The sequence below is a fragment of the Stegostoma tigrinum genome, chromosome 8 (assembly GCF_030684315.1).
Source record: "Stegostoma tigrinum isolate sSteTig4 chromosome 8, sSteTig4.hap1, whole genome shotgun sequence".
Classification (NCBI taxonomy): Eukaryota; Metazoa; Chordata; class Chondrichthyes; order Orectolobiformes; family Stegostomatidae; genus Stegostoma; species Stegostoma tigrinum.
Genome location: NC_081361.1, coordinates 49,255,058 through 49,276,084, shown reverse-complemented (window position 1 = coordinate 49,276,084; position 21,027 = coordinate 49,255,058). Strand labels below are relative to the sequence as shown.

Here is a 21,027-nt window from a genome sequence, read left to right as displayed (position 1 = left end):
GCCAAAAAGTGGAACTGTTTTTGGTCAATTTGGAAAGACTAGGTAACAATAACAAAAGTTGCTCTTCATGTAGAATTCTGTTACAAATACGAGGTTTATAAGATAATATTACGTTTTGGAACAGTGTCTTCATTTAAGTTAAAAAATGAACAGGATCATGTGACCTATTCTGACATCTGTCTGGGTGATTTGATTGTTAGTGATTAAAGACAGCCCAGATTCTTTAACTAAGAGCAAGGCACAAAATGCATGCCCTAGAAACAGTGGGTATCATGTGTGCAAACAGTGGATTAACTGCATGTCTCCAAAGTCCAAGAAATGTGCACAGAATTACAGGTTGTAAACAACTGCACTCTATACTGTCTATTTAGATCAAAGTGAAAAGACAGTAAGGCTTTCAAGGATAACTTGCAGCACCTCTCCCCGAATACAAAGTCCATTTGGTTCACATTGCCAAGATGATTCACCACAAGATTTCAGGAACAAAGGGGAAGCTTTTGCCCTTTCAAGCATCCTCCGTTTAGGCTCTTCTAAAATATCTGAATATCACAAATAAGGCAGTCTGCTGGACTGTGGGATAGAGGGACGCATTATAGGTTGGACTTCTTGATATTTCAGCTTACAGGGATGCAGTCGAGAAGTTCATACAGGGATCAAAAAGTCTAAACTCTCGAGAAGATTTTTATTTAATTCATTCACGGGTTTGCTGACTGGCCAGCATTTATAGCCCACCTCTAATTGCCTTTGAGATAGTAGTGATGAGCTATCTACTTGAACTGCAGCAGTTTATTTGGTGCAGATACACCCACTGCACTGTTAAATGAGCGATTCGGAGGGGAATTTGTAGATGTTGATATACTTGTGTATCTCCTTGACCTTCTGGATGGTAATATTCGTGAGTTTGGAAGTTATAATGGAGCTAGAAAGATTCACCTTGCTCGTGCTAGAGGTAAGATTAGTTCTGGGTTTAGAAATTACCAGGTGAAGAATGAAAAACAGTAGAAATAAACTCCAATTCATTATGGACTGATTTCAGGAGATTGGAACACTTACCTGTGAAGTATACGGGACTCAGTGATAGGAATGCTGTTAATTACAAAGTGAAGGAGGTTAGACTCTTTCACTGGATATGGGAATTCCTTAATAATTGTGTGGCACAAATTTTACCTATCAGCTCAAACCCAAATGTTGTTCAGGTCTTGCTGATTATGGGCATAGACCATTTCAATTTCTGTGGAGTTGCAAAAGAAGGGCTCATTGAACAAATCAATTTTTGGCCTTATGATAGATAAAAGTGATTGATGGAGCAGCTTGGGATTGCTGGGCATAGGTTATTACCCTCAGCAACCCTGCGATGATTGACATCCCACAAGTGTCTTCCTCTGTGCTAGTCAGAGGAGAGTTTTCTCCAACAAATTCCAAGTGCCATCAATATCGCAAACTCCTTTTCACCTATGCCAGCATCTCAGATTGACAACATTTCCACAGAAGTACAAGTTTCAGAACAACTGAGACCTTTGGTGATTATACAATATTATGCCAAAGTCATATCTTAAATTGTTACAGAGATAGTAGGAACTGCCAATGCTGGAGAATCTGAGACAACAAGGTGTAGAGCTGGATGAATACAGCAGGCCAAGTAGCATCAGAGGAGCAGCAAAGCTGACGTTTCAGGTCGAGACCCTTCTATCAGAGGAGCAGGAAAGCTAACATTTCCCCTTCCCCTCCCCTCTTTCTGAAGAAGGGTCTCAACCCAAAACATCAGCCTTCCTGCTCCTCTGATGCTGCTTGGCCTGTTGTATTCATCCAGCTCTACAACTTGTTATCTCACATCTTAAATTGAATGGTTATACGCAGCACTGCCAACATGATAAACCATTATGAAGTGATATAAAGTGTCACTATTAGCAACATCATAGTCAGTTTTCCATTGAATCAAGAGTGAATCTACTTGGTACTGTGCATTTCCCTGTGTGTCTTTATGCACCTGAACAGTTTCTCAAGTCACATTATCTTTGGACACATAGGAAGGGCAGCCCAGAAAACAGTGGGTATAGGTGTGCAGGATTTGCCTACTTTTCATTCCTACTCTGTTACTGATATGCATATCATTAACAGTACGGGCACTCAAAATGCACTGGAGAAGTTGTTGCCATTCTGAACAATTGCTGGCAAGCTCCATTCGGTTGTTAAGGTCAATGCTGCAGCAAAGACAGCTTCAGAGTGCTTTTGTTGCATCTTCTTTGCCCTACCCTGAAGTGCTGGCTGTTTGACAGCGGAGAAAACAGGAGCTGACAGGGATACACTTTCTCGTTATCTCGATGCTGCGTTCAGACCATTGCAGTTGACTTGAGACATGTTTGGCCTGAATACTTACCGAGCTAGCATCAAGGAGGGCACTGGCATTTGTTTAATGATTCTTCCATCGAATTGAGCCGATGCCACTGGTGGGATGCTAGTGCTAGGTTAATTTTTCTGCTGTTAGACAACCAGCTCACAATGTAGTATGGCAGCATGATGACAACAAACACTACGCACACTTGGACTTTTGTGGTCTTTCACTGGTCTTTTGTCACATATGTGCTATTGAGCTGGCTCAGCCGATCCAGTGTTTGATCTCCACATCAGCAGTGATCTTTTCAGAGGGACAGGTGGTAAGGTATCAGAGTGCTCAACATATTCTGGAGACCCCCTTTGAACATTTGCTGAGGTGAAATATTTGACTGACAATATCTGGATTGACATTTGAGCTTTGTTCTAGCAATGTTCAAGGACTGGCAAACACTATTGTATGTCGAACTGAAGAGAGGGACAGTGATATGCTAATTTAGTGCAGGGTGGGCAACAATACTGTAGACCTCCGTATCCTGTAGATCACATATGTTATTGGTAATCAGAGATTGTAGGAACTGCAGATGCTGGAGAATCTGAGATAACCAGGTGTAGAGCTAGATGAATACAGCAGGCCAAGCAGCATCAGAGGAGCAGGAAAGCTGATGTTTCAGGTCTAGACCCCAGACCTGAAACATCAGCTTTCCTGCTCCTCTGATGCTGCTTGGCCTGCTGTGTTCATCCAGCTCAACACCTTGTTATCCTAGTCGTTGGTAGTCAGTTTCGTTTTAACATGAAAGTAACTGAAGTTAAATAATTTTCCATGGAGGTGTCATTTAATATTCACACCAGACGGCAGTTAATCTTTGAGGGAAACAAATTAGTGAACACCCCAATTTTTCACCTTATGATGGATAAAAGTCACTGGTGGAGCAGCTTAGGGTAAATATAATGCGCATGGGAGCTATCACACAGCCCTGCTTCTAACCATTCTGAATTTTGAAGGCCATTGTTTCAAATCTATCAAGATAGTTGCAGTCACATCATAAATGAAACAGTTGCAAGCTTTCAATGAAGCTTCTCAGACATTCTCTGTAGCACAACCCACAGGACCTTGAAATTCACTGAACTTCCCTTCTGCAAGTGCTTGCATTATGCTGGCTTTAGCTTCAACAATGTCACTAGATTGTTGTTCATAAGTCAGTTTACTTGGTAATTGTCAGTAAGTTTGGAATTGAGGGAATAAAGATAGGTCAACGCTATTTCTAAGCTGACATTTGCATGAGCAAAGTTTCCATCAATGCATGGGAATCAAGAGTCAGGAGTGGTTGTTTGACTCTAGACCAGGTATGCTTTGGTTATCTGTCGTACTCCCACAATACACCAATTGAGATTAGTCGCGCATGAATCAAGAACTAAACTTGGGGTCCTCACAAGTAGTACGATTCATATCGGATCAATAGTGTAATTAACCGCCAAATCTCAGCAGGAGGGAAACCACGTGCTCTGGACACCATAACTCCGATTATCGAGGCAGAGTGTTGAGTACAGGACAAATTCTTTGACAACAATAAGAATTCCATAACCACACGCCCACTTCAGAATACGCCACGGCATCCAGTGACATAAGAAAGTAAATACACACTCAGGGCTTTCAATTATATGTTAACAAGCATCACAAGTTGAATATTACATAAGCCTGAGGATCTGGCAGGCAGCTGCACCCACTGCAAATCATCACCAGCTACGTGACTCATGCAGCTCAGAGGCCAAAGATCTTGCAAGATGAAAAAAAACCCGACAAGTTTGCAAAGATTATTCTGTGCCTGGATGCTTGACAGCAAAATTTGATTGCTATGAAAAGAAGAATGAAACATCTTAACACACCTGTTGGACTTCTGATTCTCCATTGGAAATTTTTTCTGTGTACACAAATGAGTTGTAGATTGTCTGGAAATAGAACAGAGCAGGACAGGTTAGAGGACAGTTACACACAAAACGAAATCAAGTTCTTCTCCATTGAGTGTGTCAAAACTGCAGCCTTTTAAGTCATGGTAATCACAAACGTATTCGAACTCTCTAGACCTGAAGCTCTCAAAAGGACAGTTAGCTCAAAGTCCATTGATAGTTGCAATTTCATATTTCTGCAAATTGCTTAAGACATGGGTTTAAATGGCCCAATGTTCCATGTGCAAACCTGTGGCTTCTGAATACAACAGAACTCCAAGAGTTCCTAACCTACAGATTATGTATTGCGTTTATAAATTTTAACTTCATGCCTGAAAGTCAAGACTCATTTTGGGGTATAGCCCCACAAATATCAACTACAATCAAGTTTGTGAACCAAGTAGAACATGCAGGCAGTTAGCTGAGCAGCCCCCAGTCCTGGGCTGATCGCAGAGGAGAAAGTAGCCCATTTTTTTCCTGCAATGTGCTTTGAATTGTACCTGGTACTTTTCAGGCTGCTCAGACGATCCCTATTATGATGCAGCAGTAGTGTCCTTATCCCTAGATCAAGAGACCTGGGTTCAAGTCCCACGTGCTCCAGATCTCTGAATAGTTTTTTTTCTAAAACAAACCTAAGTAAATTTTTTTTGAAAATTTCAGGCTGTTCAGTTCAGTGCTTAATTGGCATACAAGGACACCCAGGTCTTGCTGCTCATTCCTTTCTCTCAGTTTATTGCCTCAGATAATAATGCACCTTCCTGCTTTTGCTACACAAGTGGATAACTCACATTTATTCACATTAAACCTCATGTGCCACGAATGTGCCTGCTCAGTCACTCTGTCCAAATCACACTGCAACATTCTTCTCACCGCTCACCCTCCCACCCAGCTTTGTGTCATCGGCAAAAAAGTGGAAATGTTGCTTTATCCCAACCCCACCCTATAGAGGAAGTCTAGAAAATTTTCTGCGGGTGCTATTAATATAAAAGGAGGCTAAAAAGGGTTTTGAAAAGTCAAACATGGAAGTTAAAGCTTCTAAACCAATGAGCCACATTTTACACCTTGAAATAAAAGAGGAACAGTACAATGTATGACCTTATTTTTTGAATATCTTTTCATTACATCTGACAATCCGAAAAATCTATTTAACAGGTTTTCTTGAAAATAAAATAAAAAGGGCAGGTTGCTGTTGAAGGCATGGGTAGATGACTTGTTCATATTTACATGGTGGGGCTCAATGACTCAGACTGCAGTCACTTGGTTTTGGATTAAAAGGTGACATTAATTGAACAGTTTCCTGCCTGTTGAGTAAATTATCTCCATGCCTATTGGTAGTTTGCTCTCTACACTGCCTCAACTTTGCCTCTGCATATTCTTAAAGTCTCTCGAAGTGTTGTGTGTTTTCTACATTTTAGTTAAGTCACAGGCCACAGGCTCCCACGAATAGGTGAGGGCATTTAAGCTCTTCCAGGATACTTGGGAGACAACCCTAAAGCATTTTTGCTGTCCTCCTGGTAGTCTCCTGCCACATCTAAGTTCTGTGTAAAGCTGTTACTTTAGATGCATCATGAGACATCCAAATGACTCGCCTTGTTCAGTGGTTTTAATTTTGAGTGATTAGTGCTGTTGAATTTCAATAGGCTGCTGTTTGACTGCTGATACTTTTTCCAGTGCCTTTCCCAAGCTGTAGGCTGTTCCAGTCTTTGAAGTGTATAGAAGCTAAGGAACAGCTGCTGCCTGGGAAACCACAAACTTAGTCTCAGGTTTTAGTACCTTTTAGTTCTGTCGTACCTTTGGCCTCAGTTAACTGAAGGCTGAACTGGCACACTGGAGAGGCTGACGATCATTCCATCGCCCACACTTGCTTTCATTAAGAGGAGGCTCCCAAATCATGGAAAACTGTCCATATTTACGTACTGGGGCTCAATGACGGAGACTGCAGTGACTTTGGCTTCGGGTCAAAAGGGACTTCAACTGAACAGGTTTCTGCTTATTCAGTAAATTATCTCTACGCCTATCGGTAGTTTGCTGGTTGTGAAATGAAGTATTGGGGCACGGGAGATGGTGAAGACTGATGGTGTAACAACAGTCTTGTTTGACCCCAGCCTTCACAGGGATAGATTCTCTGTTGGTTAAGGATCACAAATTCTGTTCCTGACCACAGCATTCAGAAGTGAAATCTCCGATTCTATATTTTCTGGTACCCTTCAAATTTGTCATTTGATTATGAACTCAATGAACCACAATTCTCATTATCAGTCCTTCCTTCCTCCTAAAATAAGCTTTTAACTATCAAGCCTCATATAATCATTATTTCTCAGTTTCATCTCTTCTGCCATTTGCATTAATTATTACTAGACCCTGCTTTGAAGTTTCCTCCAAGTTTCTAAATTTACACAAATCATTATTTGAGCGTCAATTAAAATACTGTCATTTTTTGATATCAGGGATGAAGGACTAAACTTCAGAGGAGATTTGCGTGAAACTGGAAGGTTATAAAGGGATCTAACTTTTTTTAAAAATCATGAATTCTTTGATTTATTAAGTAAAGTTCCTTTTATTTATCAGCGAAGAAACTGAAGATTGCCAAAGGCCTATAAAGAAAAGTCGAGGTAATTAGGACATGAAATGGTCTCTGAAAACTATTTTGGACTTAGAATTTAAAGAGCTTCTGAAAAGAAAATAAGCAAGTTGCTGAGAAAGAAAAACTGGAAAGATATAGAGAAAGATCCATGAAACTGGACCAATTATGACCATCAGAAAGCTGCTGCAAACTTGTTCAATGATGATATCCTGTAAATCTCCAAACTTCCTAGTTTTTAAGTGTGATTTCTGAACCAAAATTACAGAAGTAAAACTGCTTTAGAAGACTGCTAAGGATCCTAACTGAAACAACTTTAACTTGGTTGAATTTCAAGAATTCTGTGCTTAATGCAAATGTACAGCAATGAAAAAGAATTTTTTAATTAACTCGTGGAACATGAGTGCCGCTGACTAGCCAGCATTCATTGCCCGTCCCTAGTTGCCCTTGAGAAAGGTGGTGGTGAGCTGTATTCTTAAACCACAGTTTACGGGCTGTAGGTTGACCCACAATGCTCTTGGACAGGGAATTCCAGTAATTCGATCCAGCAGTAGTGAGGAAAGGTGATATATTTCCAAGTCAGGATGGCGAGTGGCTTGGAGGGGAACTTGCAGGTGGTGGTGTTCCCAAGTATCGACTCCCCTTGTCCTTCTAGGTAGAAATGGGTGCGGGTTTGGGAGGTGCTGACCGAGGAACGTCGGCGAATTTGTGCAGTGCATCTTGTAGATAGTACACTGCTGTTCCTTAGCATTGGTGGTGGAAGGAGTGGATGTTCGTGAATGTGGTGCCTGCTTTGTCCTGGATGCTATCAACCTTTGAGTGCTGTTGCAGCTGCAACCATCTAGGCAAATAAGGAGTATTCAATCACACTCCTGGCTTGTGCCTTGTAGATGCTGGACAGACTTTGGGGAGTCAGGAGGTGAGTTATTTGCCACAGTATTCCTAGTCTCTGACCTGCTCTATTGTTATGGTACTTAACTGGTGAGTCCAGTCGAATTTCTGGACAATTTTAACCCCCAGCGTGTCGATAGTGGGGGATTCAATGAAGGTAACATTACTGAATGTCAAGACACGGTGGCTAGATTGTCTCTTTATTGGAGACAGTGATTGCCTGGCATTGGTGTGGCACAAATATTACTTGCCAATTATCAACCCAAGCCAGGCTGTTGTCCAAATCTTGCTGAATTTGGTCATGGACTGCTTCAGTATCCGAGGAATCCCAAATTGCTCCAAACATTGTGAAATCATGACTGAATATCCCGAGTTCTGACCTTAAGGCAGAAAGGAGGTCGTTGATGTTGCAGCTGAAGATTGCTGAGCCCAGGACACTACCCGGAGGAACTCCTGCATTGATGCCCTGGACTGGAGGTGACTGACCTCCACCATCCTGTAATAAAGTAAGGCTAGGCAGATAAAGGTAAAGGAGAATCCAAAGAGATTCTAGAAGTACATGAAGGGCAAAACAGTAACTAGGGAGAAAATGATAAAGTGTATCCTAGGACTTTGTGGAAGGCTAGTGAGGTAACTGTGGGGCCTCTCATGGAGATATTTGTATCACCGACAACCACGGGTGAAGTTCCTGCAGGATAGCTAACAATGTGTCATTATTTAAGAAAGGTTGCTTCCCCAGCTTCATGGTAATGGTTCAGTGTGGGATATGTCAGGGCATGAGGTTACAGATTGTGCTGGAGTACAATTCTGCTGCTGTTGATAGCCCACAGCACCTGACGGATACCCAGTCTTCAGCAGCTAGATATGTGAAAAGTCTGTCCCATTTAGCACGGTGATGGTGCCACGCGACATGTCGGAGCGTATTCTCAATGACAATGTGGAAATTTGTCTACACAAGGTCTGTGTGGTGGCTATTCTTACAGATGCTGTCATGGACTGATGTATCTGCAGCTGGCAGATTGATAACGATGAGGTCAAGTATGTTTTTCCCATCTTATTGGTTCCCTCATCATATGCTGCAGACCCATTCTTGCAGCTCCCCTACCCAGAGTACATTCTATGCCCTTGTCATCTGCAGTCCTTCCTCCAAAAACATGGAAGAGTAATAATTCATCAGTGGAGGGAAGAAGGTATGTGGTAACCAGAACGAGGTTTCCCTTCTCAAAGAACATAGAGCACCTACAGTGTGAAAACAGACCCTTCGGCCCAAGTCCACACCAACCCACACAGCATCCCACCCAGATCCATCCCCCCCCCCCCCCCATAACCTACCTAATCTACACATCCCTGAACACTACGGGCAGTTTAGCATGGCCAATCCACCTAACCTGCCCATCTGTGGACCGCGGGAGGAAACCGGAGCACCTGGAGGAAACCCACACAGACACAGGGAGAATGTGCAAACTCTACACAGTCAGTCACCCAAGGTGGAATCAAACCTGGATCCTTGGAGCTGCGAGGGACAGTGCTAACCACTGAGCCAGTGTGCCACCCCGTTTAAGCTAACGCCATGAATTTTCATGGGATTTGGAGTCAATGTTGAAAATTGTTAGGGAACCCCTCCAGACCGTATACCACAGTGCTGTTACTTCTGCTGAGTGTTTCCCGTCTGCGGGATGGGACATACCCAGGGTTGCTGACGTAAGGGTCACTGTAAAGGTAGGTTTCATGAGTACGACTATATCATACTCCCAATTTTGGCACCAGCCCCCAGGTGTTAGTAACGAGGACTTTCATAGGGTCAAAAGCGCTGTTTCTGCCATCACCTTTTCCAATGCCTCAGTCAGTGCCAGGTGGTCCATCCAGTTTTATTACTTTGTCAAGACTTTGTAATGATTAGTACAACTGAGTAGCTTGCTAGGTCATGTCAGAGGGTACTTGAGTGTTAACCGCATTGTTCTGTGTGTGGAGTCACATACAGGCCAGACCAAGTGAGGTTGGCAGACTTCCTTCCTTGAAGGATGTTAGTGAACCAGATGGGTTTTTACAACTTATTTTTTGTTCATTAACAGGATGAGGGTGTCGCTGGCCAAGCAGCATTAATTGCGCATCCCTAATTGCCCAGAGGGCAGTTCAGAGTCAGCCACATTGCTGTGGGTCTGGAGTCACATGTAGGCCAGGCCAGGTAAGGATGGCAGTTTCCTTCCACAAAAGGACATGAGTGAACTGGGTGGGTTTTTCCTGACAATCGACAATAGATTTATAGATTCTTATTTATTTAATTCAAATTCACCATCTGCCACAGTGGGATTTGAACCGAGGCCCCCAGAAAATTATCTGGGTCTCTGGATTAACAGGCCATCACCTCCCCAAATTGGCAATGGCTGCAAAGTTATCAGTAGGCTCCTAATTCCAGATAATTTTTATTGAATTCAAACTTCATCATCTACCATGGTGAGAATCATGGCCAGGTCTCCAGAACATTAGCTGCCTTTCCAAATTAACAGTCCAACAACTTTTGGAGAGAAGGCGGCTAAGAGGGGATTTAATAGAAACACAGAAGATGATCAGAGGATTAGATAGGGTGGACAGTGAGAGTCTTTTTCCGAGGATGATGACATCAGCTTGTACGAGGGGGCATAGCTACAAATTGAGGGGTGATAGATTTAAGACAGATGTCAGAGGCAGGTTCTTTACTCGGAGAGTGGTAAGGGCATGGAACACCCTGACTGCCAATGTAGTTAACTCAGCCACATTAGGGGCATTTAAACAGACCTTGGATAAGCATACGGATGATGATGGGATAGTGGAGGGGGATGGGCTTAGATTAGCTCATAGGTTGGCGCAACATCGAGGGCCGAAGGGCCTGTTCTGCGCTGTATTGTTCTATGTTCTATGTTAACAACAATACCACTACACATTGTTTCCCCATTGTGGTTCCGTTTACTTTCATTAAAGGAAATAAAGTTATTTTTGAATGAAGTTACATTGTATTCCCTACATATGCCATGTGGGAGATAATGCACAACTTTAGTTTGTTTTTGCTCGAGTTTTCCAATGTGGCATCAAGAACCCAAACTCATTAGGCAGGGGAGGGGCAGATATGCCCAACCATATGGTCAGAGAGCTCAGCAGTCAAACCTTCCAAGAGCTGGCCACTTGCACACACTGCCTGTCAGTGGGCAATGTCATGATAGCTGGCTGGAAGCCTCACCAGAAGCAATGGGTGCAGCTGAGGAAGGAGAACACAAGGACTGATCAACATCAAACATCAAATGCCTGAAGGCAATAGGGCTATCAGGATTAAAGGGAGTAGACCTGCAGCAGTAATACCAGTTTCAGCAACCTTTCACACTTGTTTTGATGTTTATGATCCTGTTGCTGGGAGGCTGCCTCAAATGAGCTGGTGACTTCCAAACTTGGCAGGGTGCCACTCAGACATGGCTAAAATACCAGTGCCTGTGCAGGCCCTGAACAGCACCTAACTGGCTGCCCATCTCAGCTCTCCTGAGTATTATGTACAGTTCTGGTAGCTCATTATAGGAAGGATGTGGAAGCATTGGAAAAGGTGCAGAGGAGATCTACCAGGATGTTGCCTGGTATGGAGGGAAGGTCTTATGAGGAAAGGCTGAGGGACTTGAGGCTGTTTTCGTTAGAGAGAAGAAGGTTAAGAAGCGACTTAATAGAGTCATACAAGATGATTAGAGGATTAGACAGGGTGGACAATGAGAGCCTTTTTCCCTGGGTGGTGATGGCTAGCACGAGGTGACATAGCTTTAAATCGAGGGGTGATAGATATAGGACAGATGTCAGAGGTAGGTTCTTCACTCAGAAAGCAGTAAGGGTGTGGAATGCCCTGCCTGCAACAGTAGTAGACTCACCAACTTTAAGGGCATTTAAAATGGTCACTGGATAAACATATGGATGATAATGGAATAGTGTAGGTTAGATGGGCTTCAGATTGTTGCACCAACCTGTGAAACCATCGAGGGCGAAGGGCCTGTACTGTGCTGTAATGTTCTACAGTCTATATCCCTTGGAGAGTTGCCATCAAAGAATTATCCCAACATTCCTCCCCAAACACACCACATCCAACCCAAACTGCTCTGGTTCAGGAAATCTGAGCCCAATACCTTTGCAGCCACTCAACTTGATGTTCCTTAAACTACTGGATTGAATTCCAAATGCTATGCAGAGTCATTAGGGATGAAAGCGGAGACTGGAATTGGCTATGCTCAGTCTCCACCAGGTTTCTTGGTGGCAGCAGTCATAATCTTTTCCAGTCCTAACTCTGCTTCTTCTAATGTACAGTTGTACCTACCTGAAGCGGTGATACAGTGCTTTCTGCAGGGTTGCAATGGAGATCAACAGATTGTAAAAGACCAGCCGAAAAATTTATTTCATCAAAACCTCAAGCTAGGTCACTAACCTGAAGCATTGGCACTATCTGTGCAGACCAAAACAGTGCCTGATCTGATTATTTGCAGTGTTATCCTCCTGCAAAGTTTCTTTCTACAGCTGGTAGAACACCATTATGCAATGCCTCAATGATCACCTCATGAATGTTCTGTCTGCATTGCTACTGGCAGGACACCCACGCACTTCATTTCAATTGCTTGGCTCCAGGAACTCCACAGACAAAGTTGTTTCCTCTAGTGATCAAAATAAGATCAAACTATGCCTGTTGGGCTTTAGAAAATTAAAACGCTTGGATAAGATTCATTACACGTGGTTCACGGAAAGAACACAATTGGTAGGTCAAATAGCCTTTCGTTTTACACTCTGCAATCAAGCTAATCCATTTCATTGTTCCTACCTTGTTATATTAAAAAGTGAAGAACTAACAGCCCATGCATTAATCAGGTAACAAGACATTCCAAAAAAAATTCATCCAACTTCACAAAAAACAGGAGTGTAGCCATCAATCTGAACTTCAACTGACTGCCAGTTCAAACTGGAACAACTTCAAACACTAAATTATCAAAGAAAACTCTGCACCACCGTAGATGCCATTCCTAACACCATCACATAAGTGTAATGCAATGGAACTGACAATTCATTTTTAAGAGGGCGATTGGTGGCCACTTGCATGCACTCAGAAATAAATGCCTCAGCTCAGATGGCAGAGCAGGAACTGACAGCAACCCCATCTTCAGAAACAGTACTGGAAAACAGGTAACAAGGTATGGAGCTGGATGAACACATCAGGCCAAGGAGCATCAGAGGAGCAGGAAAGCTGACGTTTCGGGTCTGGACCCTTTTCTGAAGAAGGGTCCAGACCCGAAACGTCAGCCTTCCTGCTCCTCTGATGCTGCTTGGCCTGATGTGTTCATCCAGCTCTACACCTTGTTATCTCAGATTCTCCAGCATCGGCAGTTCCCACTATCACTAGAAAACAGGTGATGCAGGATACTGCTTCCTGACCAAGAATAGAGTTTTTTTTAAAAAAAAAATTGGCAACCATTCCAGAGGTGGCAATATACTGTAACAAGAAAGGGAGACCATGATTCTTCCTGTGAACTGAACACTTTAGGCTCCAAACAACTCTTAAGAGGTTGACCCTTTCTCAAACTGTAAAAGCCTAACACAGCCATTGGAAGCCACAAACCAAAAAAAAAAATGAAGCAGTGATACGCAAAACATAATCATTACACATTTTGTGTTATATTGTTCCAATTCTATCCAACTTGCTAGTCAGCAAGGTACCTGTTAGTCAGAGCATAGGAACAAACTGTGCTGAGGTACAATTGCAAACTTTGGAAATTGGGGCTGGTGGGAATCTCTGTGGTAATTCAACTTTAGGTTAGCAATCAGACTCTAACTTAGAACTTTCAAAATGCAAGGTAGTCAAGGAATCTCATTAGCGGAAATCCCCTGGTTGCAAGGTAAGTATTATCCATCAAGCACTTGAAATTGCACAAGCATTAATCACAGTAGCAAGAAACTAATTTTCCAGTTGTTGCTTGTATAGTAGTTATAGGCTCTCGATAGAGCTACTGCACACCTGAGAACGGGTTCAATTCCAACCTCAGGCCACTGTCCATGTGGAGTTTGCATATTGTCCCCATGTATGTACGGGTGCTCTGGTTGCTTCCCACAGTCCAAAGATGCACAGATTAGGTGCATTAGCGATGGGAAATGTGCAGGTTAGGTGCATTAGCCATGGGGTGGGGTGGTGGGGGTGGGTCTTGGGTGAGATGCTCTTCAGAGGATCAGTTTAGACTCGTTGGGCCGAATGGCCAGTTTCCACACTGTAGGGATTACGAAAGAAGACCTTATTTTTGAATCCAATTGCCTCTCATTCTTCTAACTAAACAGATTATAGGATGGACTATTCAACCCTGCCTTGCAGGATGATCAACTCATTCTCAAGAGTTGGTCTCATGACCTTTGCTGCATCCAAGGTAAGTACATCCTTAGATAACACGGTGTGAAGCTAGATGAGCACAGCAGGCCAAGCAGCATCAGACGAGCAGGAAAGCTTGACGTTTCGGGTCGGGACCCTTCTTCAGAAATGGGGGTAGGGAAAGGGGATTCTGAAATAAATAGGGAGACAAGGGGAGGCGGATAGAAGATGGATAAAGGAGAAGATAGGGTAAGAGGAGACAGACAGGCCAAAGAGGCAGGGTTAGAACCAGTGAAGGTGAATGTAGCGGGGGGAATAGGTCAGTCCAGGGAGGATGGACAGGTCGGGGGGGAAATGAGGTTAGTCAGTAGGGGATGGGGTGGGACTTGAGGTGGGAGGAATGGTTAGGGAGGCGGGGACTAGCTGGGCTGGTTTGGCATGTGGTTGGGGGAGGGGAGATTTTGAAGCTTGTGAAATCCACATTGCACCCCAAGCTGAAAATACAAATGTACAATTTCCACTGATACTTCCTTTATCTAGTTATAATCTCAAAAACAAAAAATTTTCAACACACACATTTCCATCACAAATCACTGCTGACTCCTCTTAATTAGTGTGACTCTGTATTCTGTCACCAAACCTCTAATAATAGATTTTAGCACTTTTCCTGCTACTGATATCAGGCAAGCTATAGGTCACTTAGCATACTGACATTACAGGAAGAAGAAAATTGGCATTCTCTTCAAAGCAAGCACAAGTGAACTGGAAAGTGAAACATCCTATCAGAAGGTTGATTTCATCGCACAGATTGAATTACAGTACATCTCAGTAAGAAGCGTTTTCTAATTGCAGTTTTGGATAGTCCAGAATGATTTTTCGTGTTACATTTATACTTTCTTGTTGACAAAAGTAGTACCGTAATGATTGTGAAGGAACAAAAATTCAACCCGAGATGGAATTCTGGAGGCAAAAGGAAATAGTTGTCTCGGGAACTGTATGACAACTCTATTTTCTAAAAAGACATGGCTGGGTAAGCTCACATTTCATGCTGATTTAGTATAGCTGGCTGGACTGAATTTCTCCCCCCTGCTACATTCGGGAAACTATCCAAACACAAGGTTATTTAACTGCTTTCTGCAGAAGGTGTTCTGCTGTATAAATAAATGTGTCTGGAAACTCTATAAAACTGATATTTCCTCCAGGATAAAATAAAACAAATGTTTAACTCCTATCCATCTTCCAGTCCACAATATGCACTTCAGTTCATTGAAAAACACTTCTAATGGATCTGATATTCATTACCCACAGGAAATTTATACTTATCACAGTCTATCTTGAACTCTGAATTGTAAGGCAATCTTGTCAGATAATGGAGCAATTTTTTTGAGCAGGACCTTAACTACTAGGATCAGAACTAACACGCATACTAACTTAAAACAAAGAAGAATATTAGTTGAAGTAGGCTATTTTTAAATTAGACTGATCAGAATCCACTAAATACCAGTATTTAAATTGTACATTTATTAACAAAAGTTTTAACTGAAAGGCCAAGTACAGCATAAATTTAACAAAAAAAGCAACAGTTCTTGGAACTTCACATTCTGTGCAGCATGTTTTAAATCTTTAGGATATCCAATGGAGCACCACAGGCAATGAATATTTTGGAAGTACGGTCACTGTTTTTACATATGTGAAGATACATTTAGTTTTCAGTAACCTTCTTTAAATCAAATGTAAAGCCTATATAGACTGTTAATGTATTAAGATAACTATCTCCCGAAGCACTGCACAGAGGTGAAAATTAAGTAGCACACGTCACCTCAAATCCATAAAAAGATGACAGTTGTCCAGACATAACATCTTTACAAAGCTACAGGAATAATGTGCATAGTGTTTTTGCTATACTACAGCAAAGGCAAGGCAGAAAATTGAGAGACAAGACTAATTACGGTGTGACTGGCTTGTGTGAAGTTCCCAGTAACGTGCAACAAAATCATCACTACCAGAATCAAGACTTTTGTTCTTTCAACAGTAAAATTCCACATAAGTAAAAACGTGGCTTCTCTTGCCCACTTGTTACATCAGCCGGCTTTGATGAAACACTCCAAATAACATGTAACAACACTGGGCTTACCCTTGGGATTAATCGTTTCACTGAGCAAGTGATGTTTGCAACACTGTACCATCTCCATCACCACAGAACATCTTCTAGTTTATAATAACATATGTAATGCTGATGCAAGGGGTCAGCTCTTACAATAGAATGCCTACATTATGGAAGCAAAGAGCATCCCACCTAGACCCACAGGCCTCTACCCTATCCACATAACCCTGCACTTCCCATGGCTAAACCACTTAGCCTGCACATCCTTAGACACCATTGTCAATTTAGCACGGCTAATCCACCCTAACCTGCACGTGAGGAGAATGTGCGGAGTTTGCACGGTTGCCCAAGGTTGGAATCGAACCTCGGTCACTGGCACTGTGAGGCAGAAGTGCTAACCACTAAGACATTGTGCTACCCATTGACGGTACTCTCTCAGGGGAAACAGGGTCTGCACATCTACCTTGCCAAACCCTCTAAGAATCTTACATATTTCAAGAAGGTCACCTCTCATTCTTCTAAACTCCAATCAGTACCACCCCAACCTACTCTACCTCTCCTCACAAGATAGGTCCTCCATACCCAGGATCAACTGCGTGAAACTTCTCTGCTTCCACAGTATATCTTGCCTTAGACAAGGAACCACAACTTATCACAATATTCCAGCTCTGGCCTGACAGTGCCTCAGCTAGACCGTGTATTTTTACATACCATCCCCTTTGAAATAAAGGGACAACATTCTATTTGTCCTGTTACCTGCTGACTTGGATGCTAATTTTTTTCTGATTTAAGCAAAAGGCCTCCCAAATCCTTCTGTTCTGTAGCTTTCTACAGTCTTATTTCATTACCTAATATTCAGCTCTTCTTTTCTTCCAAAGTGCATTGCCTCATTTTCCCCACAGTATATCCCAACTCCCAACGTCTTACTCATTCGCTTGACCGGTCTATATCCCTCCAGGCTCTGTGTCATTCTCACCAATTGTCTGTCCATCCACATTTGTGGCATCCACAAAGTTGGAAATATTATTTTTAATTCCCTCATTCAAATTTTTGATATAGCGTCATTGTGCAAGCTCACCAGGAGACTATTGCAACAGTCACATATCAAATGTAACTCATAATGTGAGTGAGAAAATAAACAGAAAATGAGCAGACAGACGGTCATTTCTTGGTGGCATTAGCTATTCATGTCAAAAGCTGCACCACAAACAATTTAATATTACTACTGTGTAAAACTTTCCATCATAAATCCTTACATCTGCATTTCAACATATTAATTTGTTCAAGTGCAATAAAACTGGAGTTCCTTCATTTTCCTGTTGATCCTATTTGAAAAACATTCATGTCCTAACTGAGTGCATTCTGCATCTCAATTGCTGCAACCTTTAATCCGTAACTAAGTCAAACACAAGAAAAAAAAATGAAACAACTAAAATAGGTACAAAGCTACATCCGGCCAGTAATCCAAATATTTTGCAACTTTTTCTTAATTCATTCATGGGATTTAGGCGTCACTGGCAAGGCCAGCATTTATTGCCCAGAGGGCAGTTAAGAGTCCACCACATTGCTGTGGGTCTGGAGTCATATAGAGGCCAGACCAGATAAGAATAACAGCTTCCATCCCTGAAGGACATTAGTGAAACAGATGGGTTTTTCTGAAAATGGATCCATGGCCATCAATAGACTCTTAATTCCAGAGATTTTTTTTAATTGAATTCAAATTCCACCAAGTGCCGTGGTGTGATTCGAACCCAGGACCCCACAACATTACCTGTATCTCCAGATTAACAGTCCAATAATAATACCGTCATGATCTGGCCTGAATACCAGGTCTCAATGCTGTGTGAAGTTAAATAAACAATTTATTTTTATTTCTTGCTACAACAACAATGAGATAAACCACCTGCGCCAACCCGTACCCGCCAAGAAAGGTTTTGCTTATTCCATAGTGCACAGAAATCTGAGGTCCCTTTTGAAACCTCCACCCTGTGAATAAGAGCACAGATTACTACCCCTAGTAATTAACACTCCAATAATATGACTCCAGTCCCAAATACTGGACAGCAGCACCCAAATGCCACTACACATCAGCATAGGTTTTCATCTCCAAATACTCCACTGTAGAAGATCATTCTTCACCTCCAGGAGCCCAAACTTGCTCAATAACCAAAGCTCCAGCTCCTGAACATAACCATAGAGTGAAGGGCAGGACATTGAGGAGAATCCTCTTTTGATCCTCCCTGGAGTTTGGAGCAATTCCCCACGTAGAAGAATTTATTTCTTGCAAGAATAGAGGTTACTACCTTAAAAGGATAGGAATTATTTTCTGGATAATGTATACATAGAAACTGTACATACACTTAATAGATATATTCATAAACATATACAGTGGAACAAAAATACAGTTTACCAGGTACTGCTTATATGTTTCATTGTCACGTATCACTTTTTTCATGGCATGTACTCTTTACCCTATATTTTATGTATACGTTTACAGATATAATCCTCATAACTTAGTCTGCCTAGTATACTTCAGTAAATATTCCTATTTGGCTTTCAATTTTACTGTGCAGAAAAACAAAATGGAAAAACCTCATTCCTTACTCAAGACTTCACTAATGTTGTAAAAACAATTACATCACTGTATGTTACCAAAAAAAAGGCAAAAGTCTCAAGAAAGCAGGTCTTTGAAACTGCAGACATTTATGAACTGCCAAAATATGTGACAAGACTGAAAGGACTAGGAAGAGCTGATAATTGTCGGACACACGGCAGACAGCAAAATTGGTTCCAGATGTCACACCAAACGAAAAATCATTCTGTACGTAGGCAACTGAAATTAAGGACAGCCATAGCCTGAATGCACAAAGAACAACAAGGGAAAACTTTGTTCATCCTCCAAAATTCTCATCTTTGTTACTAAAAGGGTAAGTTACATATTCACCAACCACTATTACACACATCATCTAAGTGGTAAACAAGCTTGAGCCTTGCCTCTGAATATTTGCCAGCCAGATAACTAACTCTGGAGTATGTTTCAACTGTATCAGCTCTAGTGTGGAATTGTTCTTTGAAGCGAAAGTGATTTGCTTAGTTTCTACATGTAGGTGGTGTCATTTTTTTCACCCAACCCCCTGCACGGGGTTTCAAAAGCAATATGACTAAAAGAAAACCATTGTCTTCCATGGCAGCATAAGTAGTTCTACAAATAACCTTATGAAACCAAGAGGCTGGGAAGGTTGGGTAAGACAGCCCTACGTGATGGGAATCTGGCCTAAATGACATCCAGTGAGGGGACTATATAGAGACGGCTTCCACCCACTGTGGCTGAGTGGCCCAAACTAAGGAGAGCTACACATAGCAGTAAGTGAAAGACAGAGACACCAAAAGGGGCAAGACAGCGTATTAGCACAGCAAGCAGGATGAGCACAAGCCTGTACTGTTTAGGGATAGCGTCAGGACCTGGGGTGGAAAAAGAGGGGAGCAAAACAAAAACCAAGAATTCCAATGGAAGGGGAAGCAGATTTTAAGATGGGGAAGAGGGTGCTCTTAATAAAGAATGGACAGGAACCTAGAATGGGGTGAGAGAAACAGAGCTGGAGCAAAGGAAATAGTGGAGAAATTGTGATTTGAAAGACAATGGGGCAGAATTACAGTAGAAATTGAGGAAATAAGTAAAGGCAAGAGGAAACGAGTGCAGAAGAAAGTGGTGAACAAGGCAGAAAACGGATGCATTGGCAGGCATGTTAATAGGAGAGAATACAAAGAAGAAAACCAAAGGCAAAGGCAAAGAGTTCATGGCTGAAAAGAAACCACAATGTTAAGGGAGCCAATGTTTTTCAATTAATATATCAATATGGCAGTGGTGAAACACTTAACTCAATGTATTCAACTAAATTTAGGACATAAAATATTGAGAATGCTCAGTGTTAAATTACTGTACATTTTTCAACAATTTGTTTCTGAACATTTGACATGTTTGAGATATGTGCTCTGATTCCATTTGTTTCAGCACACACAAGTATTTGCCAGGAATCTACATCTAATTGTATTTTCCTTCTCAAAGGACAAGACAGAGTCACAGGTACGCACAATATTGCCCATCAAACTGTTTAATTTGCAGCATCAGCTGGCCTGGATTTTCTGCCGACCAGACCCAGCGTTATTTCAGCTTAGAGGGGGATCGTGCATTGGGTCCCTGCAGAAACTCTGTCACGGCAGCCTTACAGAAACGCCCGGAAAACTGAAGTTGCAGCTGGGCAATTCTTCTACACCTGCAACCCTCCAAAATTCTTCATTTAAGTTGGAGACTTCAAAGCGTTCCAATGAAATAAGAGTTATTCGGGAAAAATTAGAATATTAAATACATGGTCTAACTCCTGAGGAACTATTTAACAGACCGTACACTTCAGTCACATATCCCCCAACCCTGACCCAACAGACTGCCAGACCCAACACCAACAGATCTATATCCAACCACCTTGGCACCTTACCCACCTCAAGAAGCACCCACCTCCGTACTCATCTTGCACCCATCCCTCTCAGTGGCAGTCAGGACTTTTCAATTTCAGAACACAGCAGCTGTCTGCTGTGAAAACTGGGGTGTGGTTTGCCTTCCGCTGACAGTTCTCTGCTATGAAACAGCTATCGGGCTGTAAGGACAGTGCCACCTTTCTGAGAGCCCTGAGCAGGTTCTCCCCTCAGAAATACAGTGCTTCATCCGTCTGTAAACAAAAAAGGACTGGAGTGGGAACCTGTACGAGATTGCTACTCCTTGAAAAATCCAGCCCTTGCAGTGGGATACCCAAAAGCCTTAGGGAAGGATTC

The 21,027-nt window shown here is 42.2% G+C and overlaps 1 protein-coding gene across 4 annotated transcripts in view; it reads right to left on the bottom strand.

Moving 5' to 3' along the window:
* The window catches only part of cachd1 (cache domain containing 1), a 160,095-nt gene that overhangs the window by 83,356 nt on the left and 55,712 nt on the right, over positions 1–21,027 (bottom strand). For all 4 annotated transcript variants that reach the window (XM_048539532.2, XM_048539534.1, XM_048539535.1 and 1 more), the window contains one exon: positions 4,219–4,281. In XM_048539532.2, coding sequence (XP_048395489.1) covers positions 4,219–4,281 — 63 coding nt within the window. The remainder of the gene's footprint in view (positions 1–4,218; positions 4,282–21,027) is intronic.